The sequence below is a fragment of the Cydia fagiglandana genome, chromosome 18, assembly GCF_963556715.1.
Source record: "Cydia fagiglandana chromosome 18, ilCydFagi1.1, whole genome shotgun sequence".
NCBI classification, from domain to species: Eukaryota; Metazoa; Arthropoda; class Insecta; order Lepidoptera; family Tortricidae; genus Cydia; species Cydia fagiglandana.
The window spans coordinates 8,147,477-8,172,793 of NC_085949.1; the positions used below are offsets into that span (position 1 = coordinate 8,147,477).

Below are 25,317 nucleotides of genomic sequence, written 5' to 3' on the forward strand. Positions count from 1 at the left end.
TAAATGACGCTAAGTACTAACGAATGTTTGACACCAACGTTAATCTATCCGGATGATGCTTTCCCGGCCCTGTCCCACGCCGATGTATTGTACTGAAAAGAAAAAGTATGTTTTTTTTAATATTTTGTATAAAAGTAACAAAGTAACAAGTAGGGAAAATCTGGCAATATAGCGGAAGCAGTTATAAAGTTGACCCAAAAATTTTTTATTAAGCTATGAGCTTCATCACATATGTTCCTTGAGTAATTCTAAGCATTTCAAGCCTGGGAGGCAATAAGAAATGTGTGTCTACTCGGATTTGTAATGGATTCAAACTTTCAACCCCTTTTTAACCCTGTTAGGGGATGAATTTTACAAAACGCTGAAATTACTTTTCCTGTCTTTTAATAATATCCCCAAATACAAAGATTCAAGTCCCGCGTTCGAAAATTTTTTTGATATCCATACAAACTTTCAACTCCTTTTTCACCACCTTAGGGGATGAATTTTCAAAAACGCTGAAATTAGTTTTCTTGTATTTTAATAATATATCGTTTTACGAAGTTTCAAATTCCTAGCTTAAAATAAAACTTGAACCCCATACAAACTTTCATCCCCTTTTTAACCCCCTTAGGGGTTGAATTTCTCAAAATCGCTTCTTATCTCTTGTACACTTTATAAATGTAATCTAGTGTGCAAATTTCAACTTTCTATCTTTTGTAGTTTCGGCTCCGCGTAGCAAAAATCTCCAACCAAATTTTTCACCTTTTTACGTTTTTCTTGTAAAATTACTATGAAATTGAAAAAACAAATATCAGCAATGAATTCTACGTCTTTGGTTTATACGAAAATGATACCAAACTTGCCCTAGTACCCACCAGGATCAGAGTAGATTTTTTTTAAAGATGACGGATGGCGGCCGTCTTTGTACCCCACCCTCCCCCCCACTTCAGGCTAGAAATGCTTAGAATTACTCAAATATCAGATGTGATGAAGCTCATAGCTTAATAAAATTTTTTTGGGTCATGTATGGCAGCGTTACATAACTGACTCCAGTAATAAACTGTAACCAAAAAGAATAGATAGTATAGAGGGGTCCTGTCATTGTCAATTTTGTAGTCACGGTACATTTACTGCCATCTATCGACACACGATTAAAACTTAAAATAAAATTGAAAATGTATAAAATAATCAAAATATGTTTACGGATAAATGATTCTTAATTTTTATTGTTCCATACTGACCCATGTTCTTTCACTGATATGTGTTAAAATTGTTAAATACCAAACGGTGTCGTTAACGCCATCTAGCCGAGAATAGGCCAAAGGTAATGGCGCCATCTATTCGAGAATGACTTTTCCTTGGCCGTCCGAGGCACGTTTTTTTCTTAGACTTTATTTATCTTATACGGAGTTATATATATCTCTGCTGTAACGTTAATAACTAGCGTCGGTCGGTTTCGGCAGCTTTCGACATAATCAGCTATGGCCGAGACTAAAGCACAATCGTACCTTCGGTTTCGGTCGGATTCTAGCTTTTGCTAGCTTATGGGTGGTATCCACTTGTCCAATCTCATTGCGACTCACTCTCTCATTGAGCAAAATGTGAGACGCAATACACATTGGACAAAGAAATGGGATAGGTGGAATTCCACCCTTAATTACACTATTAGCTTTAATTGACAATTAATAAGAGGGATAAGTCCCATCTCTCAGTCGCACTTTCATCAATGGTCATCCATGAATATATTATGATAATTATTAATATACTCTTCCTTGCAATCCTGAGGGTGGTATTCCACGTGTCCAATTTCTTTGTCCAATGTGTATTTTGTCTCACATTTTGCTTAATGAGTGAGTGAGACGCAATGACATTGGACAGATGGAATACCACCCTAAGGGAGCTATGATTATGTCAATATAATATAGGTATGATAGGTGTGATACTGACCTGGTATCTGAAGGAATTCAGCGATAGTCCGCACATAATCGCGCGCCTTCTCGGGCAGGTCTTTGAACTCTCGCACCGCTTCAATACTGCACGCCCAACCGGGCAGCGTTATGTACTCCACCTGTGAGCAAAACGTTAATAGGTTATAAGATTTATGCGAAGATGATACTTTTATTTTTATTATTAAATGACTGACTACATTGTTGGTAATCTAGCTACTAGCTCGACCACTAAAGAGTAGTCAAAAATGGGAAATGTACAATTAAATTGGTCGCCACATGCAAATCTAATTGTCAAGCTGTCATGGATATCGCCTTTTGTGCACTTGAGTTTAACAGTTTCATAGCCTCGTCGAAAGTGACTACAACGCTGTGATTTTTCTTTATTACGAATTTTTGTGGCTTTCCACACTAAAAGATACCTTTTTTTTTGTCGATGTGGGAATGCCGTTACGCATCGTCCCCCTGGCCCCTGACCCCGAGGTGGGCCCATTATGGAGGGTATGTGGGACTCTCACCTCCCAGCTCTTTTCAATTGTGAAGAGAGGGGAGGAGCCTACCCACTAAACCCACACCGGCGTTTCCCGCAATATGCCGTTTGGGGAGGCATCCTGGGATCGCGAACATTCTACCAGGACGCCCCCCCAGTATCCCTGGCTGGCTTCCCCTAGGGCACCCGCATCTGAGGAGGGAGGGTCAGAAACGCTTTGACTCTCCCCCCACACTAAAAGATACCTTAGCTTGATATCCATATTATTTTACGGGCAGGTTTCCACAACTACGACTAACGCCTATTTTGTGTGATACACAACATATCCTCCATATTAGTAGTTAAAGCAACATTTTTCATAATCAAACATTGTGAATCATACCTCAACATTGCTCAGCTCTGTCATCGAGGACGGGAAGTAGTCAATCTTTTTGCCGTTGAGCTTGTACGCCACGCCGATCTTGATCTCTTCAAGCGTATCAAGAATGTCCAACTTCGTCAAACACAACCTGGAAGCAATGAAACATTAGCGGTGAAAGAATTAATGCACTAGCATTTAGAATTGATAAAATTAAAGCAATTAAAGCCATTGCAGTTTCACTAAATATCCGAGCACCTCATCTTGTTGGCATCAATGTACTATTGAATATTTATAAATATGTATATACATATTATATATATCGTCTGAGTACACACAACATAAGCGTTATTGAGATTACTGTGGGGCTTAGTCAATTTGTGTAATGATGTCTTATAATATTTATAAAAAAAAATGTGTCTGCGCCCTTTGGCTCTCGGTTAAAAATGTTACAATCAGATACTTTATTCCAGCAGCCATCGGTTCTATGAGCCCCGCCCACTGTCACTTAGGTAACTCTCATAGCTATGTTATTGGCCTGAGTCCGCTTACAAATGTCAAGATAGTTCTCACCCGGCCTGGGGAGTAAGAGGGCTCGTTTACACGATGCGAAAACTCGCACGCGAGTTTCATTACATTGCGGTTTTTGATCGGTCGGTTGAATTGGACGTAACCAACAGTTCGCAATGTAACTAAAATCACATGCGAGTTCACGCGCCGTCTAAATCAACCCTAACTCTTGCCTATACTCTCCTGGCCGGTTTCGCCACGGCTGTAATACATGTCGGAGTTAAGTTTTCCATCTCGCTTTCACTTGCTTGCCTCCAGCTTCGCGTAAAAAACGCGTTTAACCTTTTGAAACCCAAACGGCGCATCCATTTACCGTGCCACTGACGTCACGGGGGTAAAATTTAGTTTTGTGAATAAATAATGCCAACCTAAAAGTGGGGTGTTTTTCAGTAGATTTTCATCAAAAAACCATCGGCGTCAAATGCCGTCTTTGGCGTCGTTGTCACGATTTTGCGTTGACGTCAATTGCCGTCTATGGTGTTCAAAAGGTTAACCCCAATTTCCGCCATCCTTAAAACCGTGAGAAGTGGAAGTGGGAGTTGGAAGGGGTAGACCTCGGCGGACTTTCTCTGATCAGATCGGGGAAATCCTGAAGAAAGGCCAGGTCAAGAGCACCCTAAACCGGCGAGCGTGTATGAGGAATGTTATGATTGTGAAGGAAGCGAAAGAGGTATGTCAGGATCGTAGCAAGTGGAAATCCGTGGTCTCTGCCTACCCCTCCGGGAAATAGGCGTGATTATATGTATGTATGTATGTATATACTTACGCGGTGTACCCGTTGACCATGGCGGTGTACTGCACCACGACGAGGTCGAGCCAGCCGCAGCGGCGCACGCGCTTCGTGGTCACGCCCACCTCGTGCCCGCGGTCTTGCAGCAACCGCCCCACATCCTGCACAAATATTATACTACAGTAAAATCGACCACTCGCCGCACGCATCCATTTCGTCGATTTGCAACAGGTAACAAGTACATCCGTTCCACACCAATTTTGGTGGCGCTTGGCGCTGTCGCCATCTAGCGGTCATATCTGTCCTAATCTTAACAGACGCATTTTGTTAAAGAGTGCATCTTCTGTACCTAGTACTATATTTATTCTGTGCCGCCGTAGGCATGTGCCAGAGAGAACACTACGCGTGCAGCGAGTGTTGGATTTTACTAAATGATTATGCTAACGAAGAAACAAGCATTGAGAGCAATCCACAACTGGATCCCACGCCTCGGTCAAGAAACACGCTCGACGCTGGCGCCCACCGACATATATAGATGGTCAAAGCAAATCTTGTCAGTACAAAATCTGCTTAACCAACTATATTAGTAAAAACAGATGTATAGCGATCGGCATCAGCGTCGAACGTGCGTTCCATGGTTCTCGGGTACAAAAAGTGGCTCTCTGTGGCGATTTCTACTGTGGTAGGCTCGTCTCAAGTTTCCTGACCCCTTCGTTAGCGTTCTCGGCGCGATAGGCACAACTCACGACGCCCCAGTTTTGGTTCAAAATGTCAAATTGTATATTAGATATACAATTTGGTGTGGTTTAGACCACAGAATAAATAATAGTACTAGGTACAGAAGACTCACTCTCTAACAAAACGCGTCTGTCACGATCAGCACAGATATGGCCGCTAGATGGCGACAGCGCCACGCGAGGCTTATGGCAAGCCCCAAAATTGGGGTCGAACGGATGTACTTTTAGCTACCTGTAGCAAAGCGACGAAATCGCGGAGTGAGCCACGCCTGTCTAAACTTACATCATGTAACTCTGTAGGGAAGGGCCCGTCACCAACGCGGGTGGTGTAGGCCTTGACCACGCCCAACACGTTGCCGATCACGCTCGGAGGCAGCCCCAGGCCCGTACATACGCCGCCGATGCTGCAGTTCGAGGAGGTTACGTACGGGTATGTGCCTGTAATGAAAGACATTAGTTGTAGAACCACAATCATATAACCGTAATTTCAGATTCCGCACGATAGCTGCATCATACAAGCGGATGTTCCCAGCCCTGGAGGTGGACATCGACGCCCAGCTGGCGCAGTACCGCGAGTACGCGGCCAAAGTGCGGCCTCTAGTGTGCGACACCGTGGCCTACCTAAGTTTATTAGGTATAGTCGTTCGATTTGTAGCTGGCTCCGAACGGCAGTGCGGTTTAACTTAACAATAGACAAAGAATAAGCCGTTCGGGGCCAGTTACAAATCAAACGACTATAACTTGTAATGTTAACATTTAATACATAAAATAAAAACCGGACAAGTGCGAGTCGGACTCGCCCACCGAGGGTTCCGTGCTTTTTAGTATTTGTTGTTATAGTGGCAACAGAAATACATCTGTGAAAATTTCAACTGTTACTGAGACTTTACGGTTTCTGAGATACAGCCTGGTGACAGATTGACGGACGGACAGACGGACAGTGGAGTCTTAGAAATAGGGTCCAGTTTTTACCCTTTGAGTAAGGAATCTTAAAAACATAAAGGTCTGCACAGTAATTAAATTGTGTATTTGATATGATGATATATTTATGCACCATATGTCTTTTGTCTTATGTCTTTATTTATTTATTTATTTTTACCTTTATTAATTATATTTACACTCATAATCTATCTTATCCTCTAGCGGCCCACCATACAAGGAAAAGTGGCAATCGAATTTGAATCAACCGTATTAGAAAATAGAGTTGAATTTGTTTTGTTTTAAAATAGAACGAAAGAAAATAAAAGCAACTCTATTCCATTTCATTAAGATTTAAATTTCATTGGAGGTAATTTGTACTAGTATTAGAACATTGAACCCCAAGAGGTTAAAAGATCATATACTTCCTTCCATATTATTATTCTTTATTTTCTATTCAATTCTACTTACACCAACTACTACTTACAGCAATTATTCTGTCCAAATTCTAATACTTGTAGTTTACTTACACTCATAGGTACAGTCACCACACGGGAATGTTGAGCCACTTACCACTGTTCGCAACTTGGTCGAATAATCCAAGTCGGGGTCCGAACTCTTACCAGTCTCGTATCACGACTTCGGCCGAACTCTGCTGACCAATGGGGCGGTCGTTGCTACAGTTACGTAAAACCAAATACGGTTAGCCAATGACCGCCCGTGTTTTCTTCGGAAGGTGGCGTTACTATGGTTACGTAATAACAAAAATATTTAACCAATGATTGATAGCGATTTTTCCGGAAGCTGACGTTACTATGGTTACATTACAACATCCGCTTTAGTCCTAGAAACGTCTATTTGACTGCTAAGCTGCTATGTAGAAATTTTCGTTCACTTTCCTTTTAACGGCAGCCATTTCCATATAATTCATAAACTGAAACTCATGTAGATAACAGCTGTCAAAAGGAAAGTGAATGAAAAATATAATTATAAATAAGCAGAAGTTCATTATTTTACGAATATTTTATTGTGTTCTTTTTATTGGAATTTAAAACATTTCTTTGTAATGTTGTCTAATACCCTCATTACTGTCTCGTAAAGATCTATGTCAAAATATTTATTATTATTTAAAAAATATTTACGTTTAACTCTACTATTTAAAATGTAAAAAACATAACAAATAGACCAAAATCTGTTTATTCGTATTAAAGCAAAGAGATATCTAAAAACTAATAACTTGTATATGACCCATCGTTATCAATGACAGCTTGGAGACGCGAAGGCATGGACTCCACAAATCGAGTGCAATAATCAGTTCCTCGCAAGTCTTCCCAAACTTCTTGGCAATGATTTTCCACAGCTTGTCTTGATCGTTCATTTCGATTTTCCCATCTTTGGACCATTAAACCCCATAGATTCTCTATGGGGTTTAGATCCGCAGACTTAGCAGGCCACGGTATGACCGTTATTTCCTGTCGACGTTGATGGAGCCAGTCTTTTACAATCCTGGCCCTGTGTATCGTGCAGTTGTCGTGCACAAAATGAAAATGTGGCAATTCTTCCCGTGGATAAAATGCCCTTACGGTGGGAAGCATGCTTTCCTGTAACACGCTGAGATAACATTGAGCGTTGGTCCTGGGAGGTAAAGGAACCAGCTCACCTACACCGTCCGAACTCATCCACCCCCACAAATTTGCACTGATGCGACCCGACTCCCTGTTTGGTATAACATGGTCTTCCGCATATCGCGTATTGTCATAACGCCAGAGATGTAAACGACCGTGGTCACTTGAATTAAACGACTTCTCATCGGAAAATATTGTCGAACCCCAATCAAAATTTCGGTACTGTTGAGCAAAATTGACTCGAGCGATTTTGTGATCTTCCGTCAAAGCAATTTTGTATGCGGGACGTCTATGGTGAAGATCCATAGAATGCAAATGCTTTCGGATGGTATTGGGGTGGCAATTGAAGCGGTCTGCGAAATAGTTGGTAGATATAAACCCATTTTCCATGTAGCTCTCTCGCATTTCATTGCGTTGTTCCATTGATAGTATCGAGACACCATGATTGCCTTGACGGTGATCATTTATATCTCCTTCTGCGGCATACCTATTTACCCACAAACTGACAGTATTTCGCTAGAAAGGAATGAATAGGTTAGATATTTTCTTAATAAAATCAATGTGTTTGGAAATTATTATTTTGTAGAACCTTATACCTGCACATTTAACGCGTTTGCTATTGCACGCATGCTTAACCCTTGCTGGTGCAAAAATATAATTTCATGTCTAGTTTCGTCGTTTATTGCCGGTGGCATATTTGATTTTTTTACTAGATTTAGATAGCTACTTTTCCGCAATTAATGTTACAGCGAAAAAAAAATTGACAATACTCATTGTCAGATATTTTTTCAAAGTTAGAATTTGAGTCAGAAACTATCAAGTCTCTATTAAACATTTCTATAGCTACTGACAGATTATAGGATTATATGTAGACTATCAAAGGTTATCTACCATATTTCCACAAAGGTTACATAAGTATTCAATTAACGTCAACTAGGAGCTGTGACACATTTAATGATAGTAAAGACAGTGTGGCGAGCACTGGCTGATGCGCGCTGTCGCGCAGGCCTGTGCTGTCTTGTGTGTCAATGATCTGAGACGTCAATGAATGGTTCCTAAGATTCTGCCTAACCGTTTTATTTAATATTTAAATGTTGTGTTGATAGCTCGATTACCGCGAGTGGAGTTATTGTTTTCTCATTACCAATTGTTCCTTTCCTACGAATGAGAATTGTGAGAAGTAAAATAAAGCTGTTGACTTAGACGAAGAATTTTACTGTCGCCCGTCCGCCGATTATCAGCAGTTCCTCACTTCCACAACAGCAATAGCATTTGTCTCTCTCAATGAAAAAATAATTTGAAATTGCCTGATAACATGGATATTTATATAAATATCTCGACTTGAAAAAAGATCTCGCCTATTAATGTCAGTTAAATCATGGCATCCAATTTGAAAAAAATACTAGTAGATTACTAAACGGTTTTAGACGAATTCATGAAGAACTCTCGTTATCCAGTTTCCGCTAGGAACAACGACATCTAGCGTCTGATTCAAACGAGTAACTTCAAAATTTAATGGCCGTTGGCTAATCCTTTTCGTAGACGAAGGAATTTTTATTACGTCAACTAGTTTTGACATAGTGAAATTTTGACGCAACAAAGCAACCAAGATATCGTCGGGTAACATCGGTCATATCGCGATCGTGCCTACTAACGAAAAATACCGAACTCATTATATTACACGACTAAATTGCGTCCATTGCCAAGTGGCTCAACATTCCCATGTGGTGACTGTACATATTTAACATAACTTTAAGCCATTTAGTTTCCGACTAACAGAAGCAAGGGATAATGTATCAAGGGTCTGCCTGAAAACCAGCGTTGTAGTTAATACGCTGCAACATTATGCTGAGGCAAGCTCCTATTTAACACTCATGAATATTTCTCCCTTAGATGTGCAACTCAATTTCTTAGTTTTTAAGTGTAAATTTAAGATTTATCTGTAAAATGTGTTACATTATTTGTTAACTCTGTCATTTCATGTGATGTTGAATAAAATTGTTCTATGTCTATGTCTATTTTAAGTGCTTCCGTCTCGTTTGCAGCAAGCAAATTTGATCATAATAGGTCAGTTGCTTGATAGGCAGACCGCGGTATTTGCACAAGCGGGACCTTTTCGCCTATATCTCGTTACTAGACCAGTGCCCTGTTTATAAAAAGCTTGGAATACAAGTGGAAGTCCCTTTTGACAGCTTTAGTTAGAAAGGGACTTCCACTTGTATTAAAAGTTACAAGCTTTTGATAAACAGGGCACAGCTGCGCCAGTACGTACCGAAGTCGATATCCAACATGGCGGCGTTGGCGCCCTCAACGAGCACCTTCTGCCCCTCGCGCAGAGCGCGGTGCAGGTAGGCCACGGTGTCGCGCACTAGAGGCCGCACTTTGGCCGCGTACTCGCGGTACTGCGCCAGCTGGGCGTCGATGTCCACCTCCAGGGCTGGGAACATCCGCTTGTATGATGCAGCTATCGTGCGGAATCTGGAATTACGGTTAGTTGTTATAAATAGAGATGTATACTAGCAGATGGAGACATGCATAACACAAATTAATCATGTGTGCTTACAGCGTATTATGGATAAGCGCATTCCTTGTTACGGTACGGAGTTTTATTGTGGGGACACAGTACTGACGCACATGATGCCTTTACGCTAGGATGTTTCAAATAGACTGGTAGACTATTATCAACTAGAATAGTGCCAAACCTCGGGTACAAGAAAATCACCGCGCAACCTCTATACCAACCACTTAGCATAAGTGGTAGATCTATAATTTCAATATCAACGTATAAACCACTTGTTTAGATTCCTAAAGAGTTGAAGCTATGAAAACTAAATTCCTTTTGTACAGTATGCCTGTTAAATGTTTAAAAATCTGTAAGTAAACTGATGGTTTAACCTTTTCGACGCCATGTCAAACACGAAAGCAGTTACCCGGACGCCACGTCGCACCGAAGTATCAAAACTGAAATTGAACTTTATGCATATGCACGTAGGTATGTTGGTCTGTGACCGATTAATCAGTCTTTGGCGTTGAACCTGCGTGCGCATATATCGGTCATTGGCGTCCAAAAGGTTAAATCCTTAAACAGGAAGATAGATCGAATACACTCGTCATTCAATATACGATGGATACTTACTCCTAACTACTTGGATATAACTAACTTTTCCTCGAAAAGCGCGAAGTCTCCCAGCAGGTCTCCGATCCGCAAGCCGTTTCTCGATGCCTTCGAGGAGTACGTCGGGCCGATGCCCTTCTTTGTCGTGCCGAGTGAGTTCTTGCCCTTCTCCGCTTCTTGTAGGCCATCAACCTGCAAAAATAATTCATAATGTGGTTAGGTAGGTGAAACGGGCACGAGAAACACTTGTAGGGAATTCTCAAACAGACTCTTGCCACGTGCAAAATAAACTACCTATAATATGTGACGTGTGGCAAAAGGTACCTTATGGCGGCTGGCGCTTACGTCGCATAACGCCGCAATAGTATTAAAGCGGCGTTAATAATAGCGTAAGCGTCAACCGCCATAAGGTACCTTTACCCGTGTGACGTCACATATGTTGCTCTTATCCAAGATGAACTTACTGATAAGAATCAAAATTAAACAACCCTACATGCATAAATAAGGAGTCTATTTTTTCCCTGCCCGGCATTTTTTTAAAGACAAAACTGCTAACCTAAGAATGATTCTACACTTGTAACTTTAGGTCAAAAGTTCTTTATTTTCTACCCTTTTTTCTAATACCACTATGGTGGTAAATAAGCATATAATGCCCGCCTGAGAGATGCGTAAAACTCCTGAGGTGTCACAACGCATCCCAACCATTTTAAGAACCTCACCATTTTTTCTCTTTCTCCTTTTTTCACCATTTTTTCTCTTTCTCCATTTCTAGTGCTGTCATTAAATTTCAAAATAAATAGCGATAAGACACATAAATATGATGAGAACGGTTGAGAACTTCGCAATTTTATGACCATGGTCGTCAAATCTGACCTTAGTGACCTTCGCGAACAGAAATCCATTGACATTCGCGTTCCCCCGCCATACAAATTATGGCGCAAGGGCACAAACAAGGGCACGCACCACAATGGATTATCATACCAAGATAACATGATAATGATAACACACATTTACATAAAATCAAGTTTATGCAACAGGGAATTTGAACATAAGTACATAAAAATTGTGAATATCGAAACGGTCAGGACGGTTGATATAGTCTCGATGGAATAAGGCAAACGGCTGACCCTGGAAGAGGGATCAATTTTATTTATATTAGCTAGCAAAATGTTATCGATTCTTGGTACAAAGACGCCAAAGATATGTTCACATTTTTCGCCTTATTACAAAGGAGTAAGGTGCATAAGTGTAAACATATCTTTGACCTCGACTGAAGTAAGTATTTAAGCGATCGAGTTGCGATAGTGCCTTGTCAAATATGAGTATTTATATTTATACATACACATAGCGGGTGGCTCAAATAAAATTTGTGCATTCTAGTTTTAGACATTGTTAACTCTAAAAAAGATATGTTTCTTTTTTGTGTCATAGGTAGAAGTCCCTAAAAAAACAAAACTTTTAGGTACTACCTACACCAGTAAGTACGCAAAGTTAAAAATGTGAGCCCTACCTGTACCCTAAAATTGCATATTAGACAGCAGAGCGGTTTAGGCATCTGCCGCGGTTGCAGAGGACGCTGGTTCGATTCCAGTCTTAGGCACTGAAGGCCTTGGTCAGTCTTACTTTCGTATATGATATTTATTTCAGTTCATACCTGTTGGTGTAAGTCCAGTACTATATGCGCCCGGTCGGACACAAACAACCGCCCTTCCCAGGCCCGCATGCCTTTGGACTCGTTCTTTTTTAATTCCTCGAAGAGACCTGGTAAGTGTACGACCACGCCGTTTCCTGAAAAAAAAAAGTAATTAGTGTTAACTAACTGAAAACAAATAAATATGAACAGAGGATAACCATGCTTTGTCTCCAGCATTTTTGATATAGGGTTTCATAGTAGCTAATTACTCTAATTAGCTATATCTACATAAATTCAGATTAATTTGGGATCTGTCACATTCTTAGAAAATAAAACTCTCATGGCGAAATTTACAATTGCAATTCTTTATGGTCAAGAATCATCAGATTCCTGAGACACAGATAAACAAACTGACAAAGTGATAACAATTTATCTCGGGCACTATCTCACAGCGACATTCCGGGTGTAAGAATTCAAACATCTGTTTCAAATATTGTGCAATTTGCTGTTGTTGCAGTTTCAAGATAACAAACCATAAAAAAACAATGATGCAATAAAAAAAGTAGTTGTACTTATACATAAACTGTAATGGAATTTGTAGATGCATTCTGCATTAGGGGAAGTACGTGATAATTTAGCGTCGAGTAGGTATAACGACGGCTTTAATGGCTCCTCTACACGATGGGCCAACGCCGGCCACTCCAAGGGACGCAGCCATGCGGCAGAATGAGATAGCAATATCACTTGCTCCCTCTAACGCATAAGTGCGTCCCTTGGAGCGGCCGGCGTTGGCCCATCGTGTAGAAGAGCCATAAAAGCGGTTGAGCGGTTGGCGACTGGCTAGTGTCCCAGTAATACAGTAAAATGCTACAGACGTGATTGATTGTCCAGTGATAGGACTGATAGGTATCATTTAGTAGTACTTGTACCTTCTAGCTTTACAATTTGTCCAATTTTGAGTAGTGGATCGGACAATAAATCATGTGATCACGTAATGAGGTGGACGAAATGAAGTCATACAATTGTTCGTACTTATCTTATAGAATAACCCTTTACCAGGCTGGCAGTTTAAAAATGACAATCGAATGTCAATCTTACTCATCGAAAATAAAACACATGTTTGTAGTGCCGTATGTGGGAAACATATATCCCTTAGCCTGGTAAAGGGTTAAAAAGATTACGAATGCTAATAAGAATCCATTCCTCAGCCGCAGAACCAATTAATAGTCGACCTTGGGATTAATTCAACTGTGTGCAAGGTACCCGATTAATGTACCTCCGTGCCTGTCGTGCACCGGTACAAGCGGCATTAGGACTTCTTTGCGAACGAGAAATATTTGCATTTAGACGCTTTGCTGATCATTCCACGTCTTGTACATGCTATTTGGTAAACGGGGAGGGTTAAAAATGCAAATTAAGTCACGATTTTGCTTTTATTGTATTGTTTGTTTAAGACTTGTTTGGCATAGTAAGGTTTGTAAAAAACACGCAATGGCATGCATCAAAATACAATCACTAATGGTCAGTTGCACCAAACAGTCTGTCACCGTTAAAGCGTCCGCAAAATTTTACTGTATGGGAAGTTCACTGCTGGGTGACGTTGATCAGACCGTCAGGTGTGGTTGGTGCAACTGGCCTTAATGATGCAAACATTTAGCGTCGGAGTCAGTACAGGGTAGATAAATCTAAGATTAAAACGTAAATTAAGACAAACTGCGTTCAAACTCAGCCGAGCACCGAATCTGGTCAAATCTGTATCTTTCTGTAAATAACCTGGTCTTAAATGTCGTGCGACCGGGTAAAAAACCTGACGTATATAAAAATATGTATAAGACATATGTAGAGGTAGAATGCAGCATCCAGTAGCCAATTAAAACGTTCACTTTATATAGCACAGTCTCTGACTCAGCCACACGTGATAATTGAGATTCAAGTTTATTGCAGAAATGCGCCTGCAGAGCATTTAAAAAGCGAAAAGCATCCATAAAAGTGGGCAAGTTCTCGAATCCAGGAAAATTTCACAGGAAACAAAGGAGAAGTGTCCCTCCTCCCCCCACCTGCATAGAAGTTTTGTATTCAACTGTGCTAAGCGTACTACTATTGCCGATTGTACGTAGCACGCGGCGTCAACTGAAGACCAAGACCATAGGTACTAATATATAATAGAAGAACAGAACTGTATTTCCCAGTAATGTATATCAAAAAGCACGCATTTACTGTACATCGAAGAGGCGGTCAATTCAAGCTCAAACCAATTTACAAGATGTCGAAATTAGAAGATTAGGTACTTAATGATTTTAATGTATCTCTATCTCTATTGCTCTACCAATATTCGAGCGATAAGGACGCAGATTTTTAACTGGCATACTCACCAATAACTGATGTGCATTTCGGATTGATGATGCCGCTCGGGAGAAGGTGGAAATCGAACTCCTTGCCTTCTACGACGACTGTGTGGCCTGCGTTGTTGCCTCCCTGAAAAATCAAACAAATAAAGATGAAATAAAACTACAAAATAGTTAGTTACGATACAAGTGCGGAAAAGAGGAACCTATTCGCACGTGTATCGTACTACGTTTACAGTACATATGGGCCTTTAAACTTTCAATATACGCACGACAAGTGCAAAATTTCTCGCACTAGTGCCAAAAAAATAGGACCATATGTACTGTAAAATCTTTATTTATTGATGCATCTATGGCTGGTCAAGTCCTAATTTAGTGTAAACGGGATCGCATGATGTAAACCGCATAAAATCCGTTCAGTACTTTTTGAGTTTATCGCGAACATACAAATAAACACACAAACAGAGGCGGCGGAGGACTTTCTTTTATAAGGTGTAGTGATACGGAATTTTTCACACTCCAGCATTAGTGTATTGACATTTAAATTAAGTAATAATGCACTGAAAAAATTGACAGGGTATCTCAAGATTAGTAGGTACAGGTACCGTAGATCACAGTAAATAAATAAAATACAGCTCCGAACATACCTCTCTGCAGTTATATAATCGCCATAAAACAAGATGACGTCGGTTGGGATTACGAATGCCGAGCAGATGACTACATTAGTATATTCTACTCATCACTTAGAGCAATTCTCTGTTGGTAACTGATTTTCAGTTTGGTAGCACGAATTCCAAAAAAATAAAGAATAGGTACCTATGCACTGCCATTAACGCCTTTGCCACTTTTTGACATACCTAATGATTTGTGATTCAGGTTGGAATGCATAACCAGAGTGATGTATGTACTAACTATGTAGCTACTTAGCTAGTCTTGTTGGTATTTGATAAGTACGAGGAGCAAACAGAAAGTTTCTAGAATAGAGAATGTGTCTCTTCAAAGAATATGGCCCTTTCAAAGAACTTTCAAAGTTGCCCACCTATGGATCAGTTGCTATAAGCAACATCCAGTTCCATGTCAAAGTAGCTAAAATGATATGAAAGGCCAGACCAATACTATCTCGCACGTGAACATTTATACTTTATTATGTAAATATTCAGATAGGGAAAAGAGATAATATAATAGGTATAAAGATACTCGTTTACTGGCGCTTAGGCGCTTTTCCGACTGACAGCGCGAAAACGATTATTTTTGCGCTCAAGTCAAAAAAATCCGGGAAAAGAAACCGCTTGTGCGGCAGCTGCGTGGAATATGCAGACATATCTAATATATCTATTACGTAGTAAGAATTTTGTTTTCACTTTACTTCACTGAACTTAATCTTCAGGGAGGTCACTTCTATGCTATGTCAATCTCTATGGTGGTTTTTTGTGATCGCTCTATATTGCCATATTGAATTTGATGGAGAGGAGATTCAGGAGATATATGCTCTTATTTCGCTTTTCGGGTCCCGCGGCTGTTCTTAGTAGGCTCGAATATTGCGGCTGCCGTATATGCTATATGCTTAGCCGAAGCACGAGCATTTTCAGAGCATAATGCGGTATATGAAAGATCCATTAAAATCCTTATCGGTATCTCATCGGTATAGTTCTCAATGTTAATAAGATCGCATACAAGTTCTCGCACCGTCTAAAGGGCCCACAGATTACCAGTTCGCCGGACGATATCAGCCTGTCAGTTAAACGCAAAAGGTGACAGTTCCGAACAACTGACAGGCTGATATCGTCCGGCGAACTGGTAATCTGTGGGCCACTTAAACGACTTGCGTAAACAAGAAACGGTTGCCCAAGCTTTTTCAATAAATTTCGCAAACCGAGGAGTTGGTTTCAGTAGACGCAATACCTAATATGACGTCACAGTTCAACGTGAATCGGACATGCGGCCGGGGCAGTGGACGGTCTTATCAATAAAATAAAAATACTAGTAATACTACAACGAGGCGGTCGGTTCCGGATAACTCGGGTATAAACAAAACGGGCAATGTGTCACCGGATGTTCTTCACGTTTCATTTTCGGTGCTGACGAATGATCACGTGAAAATTTCATCAGTGGCGTTTAAAAGCGCATGGATAGATGTCGACCGATGCCTTAATATTACAGTTGAAACATCTGCACTTTTGAACGCCAATGTACCTACTCTTTATAATAGGCTTAGAATAAATTTAAAAGGGGGAAAATTATTGTCTTGGTTGAGACTTGAACTGACGGCCGGCCTCTGGATCGATACTCCATAGTTTTGCATGCTACCATTCGTGACCATCCATAGCCAGCAAAAGCAAAGCGTGTATCTTTATAATAACGTTGTTAGATATTTCTTCAATTCAGATTTAATTTTCATAGTATTGATTAGTGGATTACGGACGATATCAATTATACTTGGCTCTATTTTAAAAGCAATAGGCATAGATATAAACTATGGATGAGCGCATGCATATGAATTGCCCGTTGCGATCTTCATGTCAGCAAAAAAGCGCCATCTGTTACACACTGCGTACAACTACGTGAGCTCGACTCTCGCGATAACTTTGTACGGGCGTACAAGGCTTGTTAAGTTTATTCGCGGTTTATATCAGAAGAGCGTCGATTAAGTTTATGGTTAATCAAAATTATTTGTTGTATTTGTTGGCGTTGTTTGATATCCGTGTCGTCGACACTGACGCTCCTTCTTACCTCTCAAGACCCGTGACATCTGTACTAAAATCAGCTGAAGACGAAAAACAGAGAAAATATTCCACGGCCTGTGAAATGCGACATGCAACTTTCACACCACTTGTAACATCTGTTGACAGCGTCTATGCACCCCAAATGTCCTCCGTTATAAAACATATGGCAGAAACCATATCTCAACGTTGGAACCGATCTCTAAGTACTGTACTGGGCTGGCTGAGATGCAGGATCAGTAACGCCGTTATACGTGCCACCACCATGTGCATCCGAGGCACACGCCACCGGTTTAAGTCCCCCGCCTGGTGGCTTGGGTTCGACGACGGTGCCGCCCTTCCACACATCGACTGAAACCCCTTTTCTACCCTACCTACATATGTCTTAACCTAACCCTTTGCCTATGTATTACTTATGATTCTCGTAATAAATGCTTTAGTTAACATATTTATTGTATTAAAATGGGCGAACTTATCCTTATAAGTTTCCGTTCTTCTACGTTATTTCGTGATGTCATTATCGTCTCAGGTGGCAATGCAATATTTTAAACATTCGCGCAGTGCGGTGTGCCGCCCTGTGTAAGCCGGCTCTGTCAAGGTCGACAAGTTGGCCGAGCTACTAGCTACAGCAGTACAGTTCGATAAGTACCTCCCGAGCTTTCGCGAGTAAAATGCGGCGAACAACTATTTCTGTTAGTTTCTTGCTTGCAAAACAGGTAGAGTAAAAAAGAAGGAAACAGCAATACAAACTAACTATTTTGGCTCAGTGATCCAAAGAGAATCTTGGCCTCCGAAACGAGAGCGTGCCACCTGTCCACAAATATGATGCAAAAATATAAGTAGGTAATGGAAAGTATTAAATACAGCGATGTGAATTAATCGGTGTTTGAAAATGCGCGCTTTGTTTCTAGCGCTCACCTGTTAATTTTTTTTGAGTTTTACCTACAGTTAATTAAAAACTTTAACCTGACAAGAATTAATATACTAGGTACCTAAGTCAACGAATAAAACAATAACAAATACTTGATCTTGTTATTTCGAATGTTTTTAATAATTATGTAAAAGAAACGGGAACAAACTCTGTAAGACAGACAATAGGTACTTTAATTTCGGTAATTATATCCGGTAGGTAATCAACTAATCATATTTAAGTAAATTTACCTATACAAATCACGCAGTATGCATTTCTACTTCATAATAACTTCCAAAGAGAAATGACGTCCTTACAAGGTTAATGCATTAGCGCTATGACGTACGAGCGAACATTAGTTGCTCGTGAGAATGAAATAAAATTATCGTTTAAAATTGGTTTTAAGCAATAAATAAACCTAATTGGAAATTACTTACCGATGATATGAGATCCCATTTTTTTTCTTATACTTCCTATAATGGTTTTTGCACCCTTTTACAACGCAATAAGGCATTTTTGTGTTATGCTGCGTGACAACTTTCTACTGCGCAATTCGCCACACGACTGAGCGCCGGGGTGTGATAAATGCAAATATCACACCCATGTAGCGGCCCCCTTTTTAGTGCTCGTTAGCCGCGTCCTTACGAAGTAATATATATGTCCATGGCAATAGGTAGGTATGTTATTAAGAGTTTTATAGTTCAGTCTTCAAACGATTTATGTTTACTTTGTATCTGTTGGTGTGATACAACAAACAAACTTATAATTATGTATAATATAACAAATGAAATGGAGCAAATTGGCCTAGTTAATTGCTACATTTTCTACACTCTCATTTATTGATAAATAATGCAGGTAAGGCCTTGTAGATACAATGGAAACTTATTATAGATTTCATTTATTGCATCACAGAATTTAACCTTGCTCTGGCAGACAATTGCAATAGCAAACACTTATTGTGTATTTTTGCGCAACTTGTTTACATTTAGGCCATACCTACGCATTCTACGCAACTGACATAAATAAACAAATCTTTATCAACGAGCATCGAACGATCACGTATAGGTATCTCCAGGGACTGATAGCGTTTTTTCAACTATCTAATTTCTTTATATGTACGAGTACGTATAATAAACTTACATTCCTAATAGTACTTTTGGAATAAATAGCAAAAACTTCATACTATTTTCCATTAGCAAACCTTGACGAGAGCAGTCTCGCTTATTTCACTTTAAAAATGTGTTAATACGAGGAATTAATTAGATTCCGGTTCCAGAATGCAGTTGCACGTGCACCAAACAATAAAATGGGCCGAAATTGAATTATTAATGACCTATTGAATATGAAAGTATTGAAAATAATTAAATGGTAAATGTACAATCAGCACAACATCAACAGTAGCTGATTGGGTGGGACTACGCGTTATTAAGTATCACTCATTCTCTATAGTTCGTTTTTTTTTTGCATTAGAAAGAACTTCAAAGAAGGTAAGCGATCTTGGCATGTCTTTTAATTGAAAAACGCTTTTTAAAAATCAATAACTATTACTTATGAAAGCAGGAGAATATAAATGATCGTATTAGATTCATAATTGTTACGTATTTGTCGTAACTTATTTTTAAAATGTGTTTTTCAATTAAAAGACACATCAAGATTGTTTACCTAATTTCTAATGCTAAAAAAAACGAAGTATAATAATTATGTAGTTTCATAAAAGGGGATTGTTTCTATACGTAGAACAATTAGGTATCTTTGCACTCTGGAAAACTATTAGACTGAGGGCGAAAGACTGAGATGCTTTTGGGAAATAGTTTTATCCGCTTTCCGTTTTCTTTGGTTTTGCGTTTTGGTGATGATGCTGTCTAGAAATAAAGTTTTCTTATATATTCTTTTGTTTGTAATTAAATTAGTGCAAGGATTACACCAAGGCTCGTAAGATAATAATGTATGAAGATAGCAAAATAGTGTTAATAAGGGACAGATTGCCATTTTTATCATTTCGAGTAGTTATCTACTTAATGCAAGCGGCGAGACACAAATGTCATGTAACGATAAGCTGATAAGTGGCTTAATGACGGCTGTTCACGTGCCAACTATTGAGACCAAAAACAAATGAGTAGAGCTAAAAGCCATTAGTATAATTGACTCATTTTCTCTACAGTTTAACGCGGCTCCGATTTTCTTCGTCTTTCTCCCTCGCATTCACTGCCACCGACGCATACATGCGTCACTGTGACTTTCACCCTGTGCCTTTGACGCACAGACGCGTTCATAATACATCAAAGTGCGGCACCTGGTGAATGTCCAGGAAAAGAGGGTGGCAGTGAATGCGTTATATTCCTAAATTACTGCGAACTACATGACAAAAGTAAACCCCACTATATTTAAGGTCTGGTTAAAGGTACTTGTCGCAAATCAATTTACGATCGCTAAAGAACCTTACTCAAGTGAGGATAATGGACGATAATGTTTTTAAGTGTACCTAAAGTTCCATACTATGAAATGTCATTTTAGTCTACCGAATTAAAAAATAGACTTTATGTACATTTGAAAAACATTATCGTATATATGTTTGTACTTTATACACTTGTTTATTTTTTTATTTGCTTTAGCAAACCCTACAGTTTAAAAAGTTTGATGTTTGCAGCCCATATAATAGAATAACTTAATAATAGACAAATACTCTTGACGCATAGTCCGATATGCTACTTTTGATGCTGACTGTTCTTCAAACGCTCCACATCGAATTTTCTATGTTAGAGGTCGCAAATCTAATTTATGAATGGTACCTATAGTTCGTTTTTAGGGTTCCGTACCCAAAGGGTAAAACGGGACCCTATTACTAAGACTTCGCTGTCCGTCCGTCCGTCCGTCCGTCCGTCTGTCACCAGGCTGTATCTCACGAACCGTGACAGCTAGACAGTTGAAATTTTCACAGACGATGTATTTCTGTTGCCGCTATAACAACAAATACTAAAAACAGAATAAAATAAAGATTTAAATGGGGCTCCCATACAACAAACGTGATTTTTGATCAAAGTTAAGCAACGTCGGGAGTGGTCAGTACTTGGATGGGTGACCGTTTTTTTTTTGCTTTTTTTTGTTTTTTTTTTGCATTATGGTACGGAACCCTTCGTGCGCGAGTCCGACTCGTACTTGCCCGGTTTTTAGCATTAGAAAGAAGGTAAGCGACCTTGACATGTCTTTTAATTGAAAAACGCTTTTTTCTAAATCGGTAACTATTACTTATGAAAGCAGAATAATATAAATTATCGTATTAGATTCATAATTGTTACATATTTGCCGTGACTTATTATTAAAACGTGTTTTTAAATTAAAAGACACATTAAGATTGTTTACCTTTTTTCTAATGCTAAAAAAACGAACTATAGAGGTCGTAAATCTAATTTATTGATGGTTAGTACCTAGGTACATAGAATAGGCCTAGATGTCGAAACCGGTCCATCCAACAATCCTAAACAGTGATAATATCACAGTACATGTAGGTTTTTTATACATGACTCACTGCAAGGTCGCTGACGACAATTGCAAACATCGTAGGTACACACACTAAGTAAGCACCTAATTAACAACATAACAGTGGAAACACGTGATGTTTTATTTTCTATACAATCTAAAAGATAAATATTCCGAATATTTCGAGTTACCTATCCTTAAGAATAGTTAAGAATAGGTTGCAGTTTTCAAAAACCGGGCAAGTGCGAGTCGGACTCGCGCACGAAGGGTTCCGTACCATAAAGCAAAAAAAAAACGGAAAAAAATGCAAAAAGAAAACGGTCACCCATCCAAGTACTGACCACGCCCGACGTTGCTTAACTTTGGTCAAAAATCACGTTTGCTGTATGGGAGCCCCACTAAAACTTTATTTTATTCTGTTTTTAGTATTTGTTGTTATAGCGGCAACAGAAATACATCATCTGTGAAAATTTCAACTGTTTAGCTATCACGGTTCGTGAGATACAGCCTGGAGACAGACAGACGGACAGACGGACGGACGGACAGCGAAGTCTTAGTAATAGGGTCCCGTTTTACCCTTTGGGTACGGAACCCTAAAAACTACATTGTATGGTACAATCAGCAAAGTAGTTTTAGTTTGGTAAGCACCCCTTCGTAGAAGTTTGAAAGGTGCAATAGCAAATACCTAGGTTACTTTGCAGCCTTTACCCTTTATCTATTCTATAACAAATACGCTCCAGAAAAAAATATGCCTGAAATTGAGTGTTCAAGGAGTTGGCGAACCGCCCATCCTTTCATAAATTTTCTGGATTTCTAAATATGACCATTTAGATCAATTTATACTGATTATATTGATATTGATATTTGATATACTGATTTTAGGTAGATCTTTTCTTTAGAAAAAATCCGGGACATAAAACTGCTGACATTAAACCAAAAATTCATCTTATACATCATAATCTTTATCTTATAAAAAAGGTGGGAACTGGTCATAAAATAGCATATTGTGCAATTAAAACCAACAAGATTGTATTAAGTTGTTACAATAATCACTGAAAATAAATATTAATAGTGAACGTAAACCTAGATTATACCTTCAGGTCAATAACCTCCCAAGCCAAACAAAAGATAAACATAAAACAGACACACAGCTATTAACTAATACATATAGTTCAATTAATTATCTGTCCGTTAGGTCAATTTAATTACTCTAGTCACCAGATAATTTAACAGTCACAATACTTTGAACATGTTGCTATATGAACATTAAACAAGCATAATGATTTAGCACATTCAGTGTCGAAAACTATCTGGTATTTTATGATTTCGTTCGCAGGCCGGACAACCCGAAAGTCGGGATTGTGGTACTACTGCTTTATATGACGAAATGTGGCCTGGCGCTGATGTCTTGGGTGGCTGGGTGGCAATGAAAGTGTTAATAATATAAGGCTAAAGATTCTAAAGGAATGTTAAAATGAAATGTGGTATAATGTGTAGGAAATATGGCTCATCCATTGTTAGCTTTTTCCTGAGAAGGTAAGGAAACAATATCAGGCATGCTAGTGATGGACTGCAACAAAAACATAAAGGGATAACATATTTTTCTCTGTGTATTAAATCATTAAGCAAAGATTATGTAGTTTTAGGTCAAAATCCCATATTTTGGATAAAGATTGTTGAATAAAATCCTTCTAATGACTAAGTACTGTCCGCAAGTTACTTGTAATTTTATTTATTTATATAAATGGTATTATAAATATTATTTGGTTTTTTTAATGATAGTTAACAAAATCAATATGAGTTCCAAGACCCAATAAAAAAAGTTTTTTTAAGTAAATTATATATGTGTAGGTAATGAAAAGGCCTATCTAAAGGGGCCCACTGATTAACAGTCCGCCGGATGGTATCGGCCTGTCAGTTACAACAAAATTTTGACAGTTCCGAACAACTGACAGGCCGATACCGTCCGGCGGACTGTTAATCAGTGGACTCCTTTAATTTACTAGGTAAGTTTGAATAAACCGGATAATCAGCTATAGTAGGTATATTGTTTTATCAATCTTTATACTACATATAGATACCTATTTGACATTGCTCCTTAGTCCATAACTAAGATGGATGTTACAACTAGGGAAATCTTGAAAAAAAAGGTAACCACAATCTTGTAAAACATATTTTAGAGGTACACAAAGGGTCACATATACTATATGTATATAATAATATGTATATTTCAAATGTTTTCTATCCTGGCAATAAATGATCCTCATAAGCTACCTGAGAACATTTAGGTACTAGCTATAAACTTAATTCCAAGAAATTTATTGAATCTATTCAAACAGACGGCATAAATTTAGCCAAAGCCCTAGATTGAGAGAATGTGTGGATTCACAGAGCCATCAATAGCATAACCATGACAATAAATGTCCCAGACCTTGGCAAAACTCCACAATTAGTGTGAAGCAAGGTCGGATTACGATTTCACTGTCGACAACCGGCCGCGCTAACATACTTCCATCCATCTTAAAGAATAAATTAAAAAAAAGCTCATGCAATGTTACGAAAGTTGCGCAATATATTTCTGGTAGATACTGCGTACGTATAATATTCCCGTAAATATTTTATGCAACATTAAACAACTGCCGTCAACCGATTCCCGCCAGAACGTTTGCCAACTCCCGCGAACGCGATGTCGTACAAAAACATTGTATCAAGCAGAATTATTGTTTTCAAACATGCTGGCGATCTGCCAATAGTAAAAGCTTCAACAAAAAAACTGTACTTGAGCTCGAAATTTTATAATAGCCCTGCTAGATCATATGAAACGGCAAAATCAATGAATGATGAAATTACTCCAATAATATAACCTCAACTGTAACCTTTTAAAGCGGAAATGTTTTGATACGGAAACTTACGATGACAATCAGAAAGATGAAGAACGAGTTTGTTATTATTCCAGAGTCAAGTACTGAATAGAAATAACATAAATATATTCCGGCAATTTCTAACCTGGCAGCGGCACACGATGTCCGAGTCTACAGCAAGCAGATCCACCACTTTTCCTTTGCCCTCGTCTCCCCATTGAGCACCAAGTACTACAGTCACTTTATTTTCCATTTTTGTTTTTTTACACGCTCCGCCAAAACAAGGCCGCGTTTCGCCGTTAACCTCTTGCTTCGCGGTCGAAGCCATTGTATTATTTTATCACTAATTTACTTTCGAAATATTCACAGAATTTAATGTGAACATGCGCGCGCAGGAATCGCCGACTAGCAAAAAGATTTTCGGGATACCATGTCTCTTAACGAAAAGTACCTTTAAATCGCAAAGTTATTATTTTGAAAACCCCATTTTTAACTATCGTATATTGCCCATATCATACAGACATACAAATAATATAAAATAGTCCTTTTATTTATTCAAACACAGATTACTCGTAACTTACCGTAATACTTTTACCAGTAGTAAATGAGTAAAACTGGCTAAAAAAGTAGACATCAAAATGAGAGATTTTTGCTTATTTTAGGGGAAATTTGGAATATATGACAACATTACCGAGGCGTATTATACTACAAAATATAGTAAGCGTTTTAAGTTTCACGAAATCATAGAGAACTCGTTACTATGTGTGATATATCTGTAATTTATGCGGGTTATACGAACCGTTCAGAAATTAGCACATAACAAATCATAGATTTATATGAAAACGATAACATAAAAACAATGAACGGCATTTAAAATACAAATAATTATTTAAATCTTTT

General features: G+C 38.9%; 1 protein-coding gene across 1 annotated transcript; it reads right to left on the minus strand.

Moving 5' to 3' along the window:
- Positions 1 to 24,840, minus strand: LOC134673485 (adenylosuccinate synthetase). Its single transcript, XM_063531480.1, has 10 exons — positions 24,563 to 24,840; positions 14,477 to 14,579; positions 12,126 to 12,259; positions 10,518 to 10,663; positions 9,629 to 9,834; positions 5,097 to 5,251; positions 4,113 to 4,237; positions 2,801 to 2,927; positions 1,930 to 2,050; positions 1 to 92 (listed from the first exon to the last, which is right to left on the minus strand). The coding sequence occupies exons 1-10, from the start codon at positions 24,743 to 24,745 to the stop codon at positions 40 to 42; spliced, it is 1,353 nt and encodes a 450-aa protein (XP_063387550.1). The 5' UTR covers positions 24,746 to 24,840; the 3' UTR covers positions 1 to 39.
- Between the last annotated feature and the right edge of the window lie 477 nt (positions 24,841 to 25,317).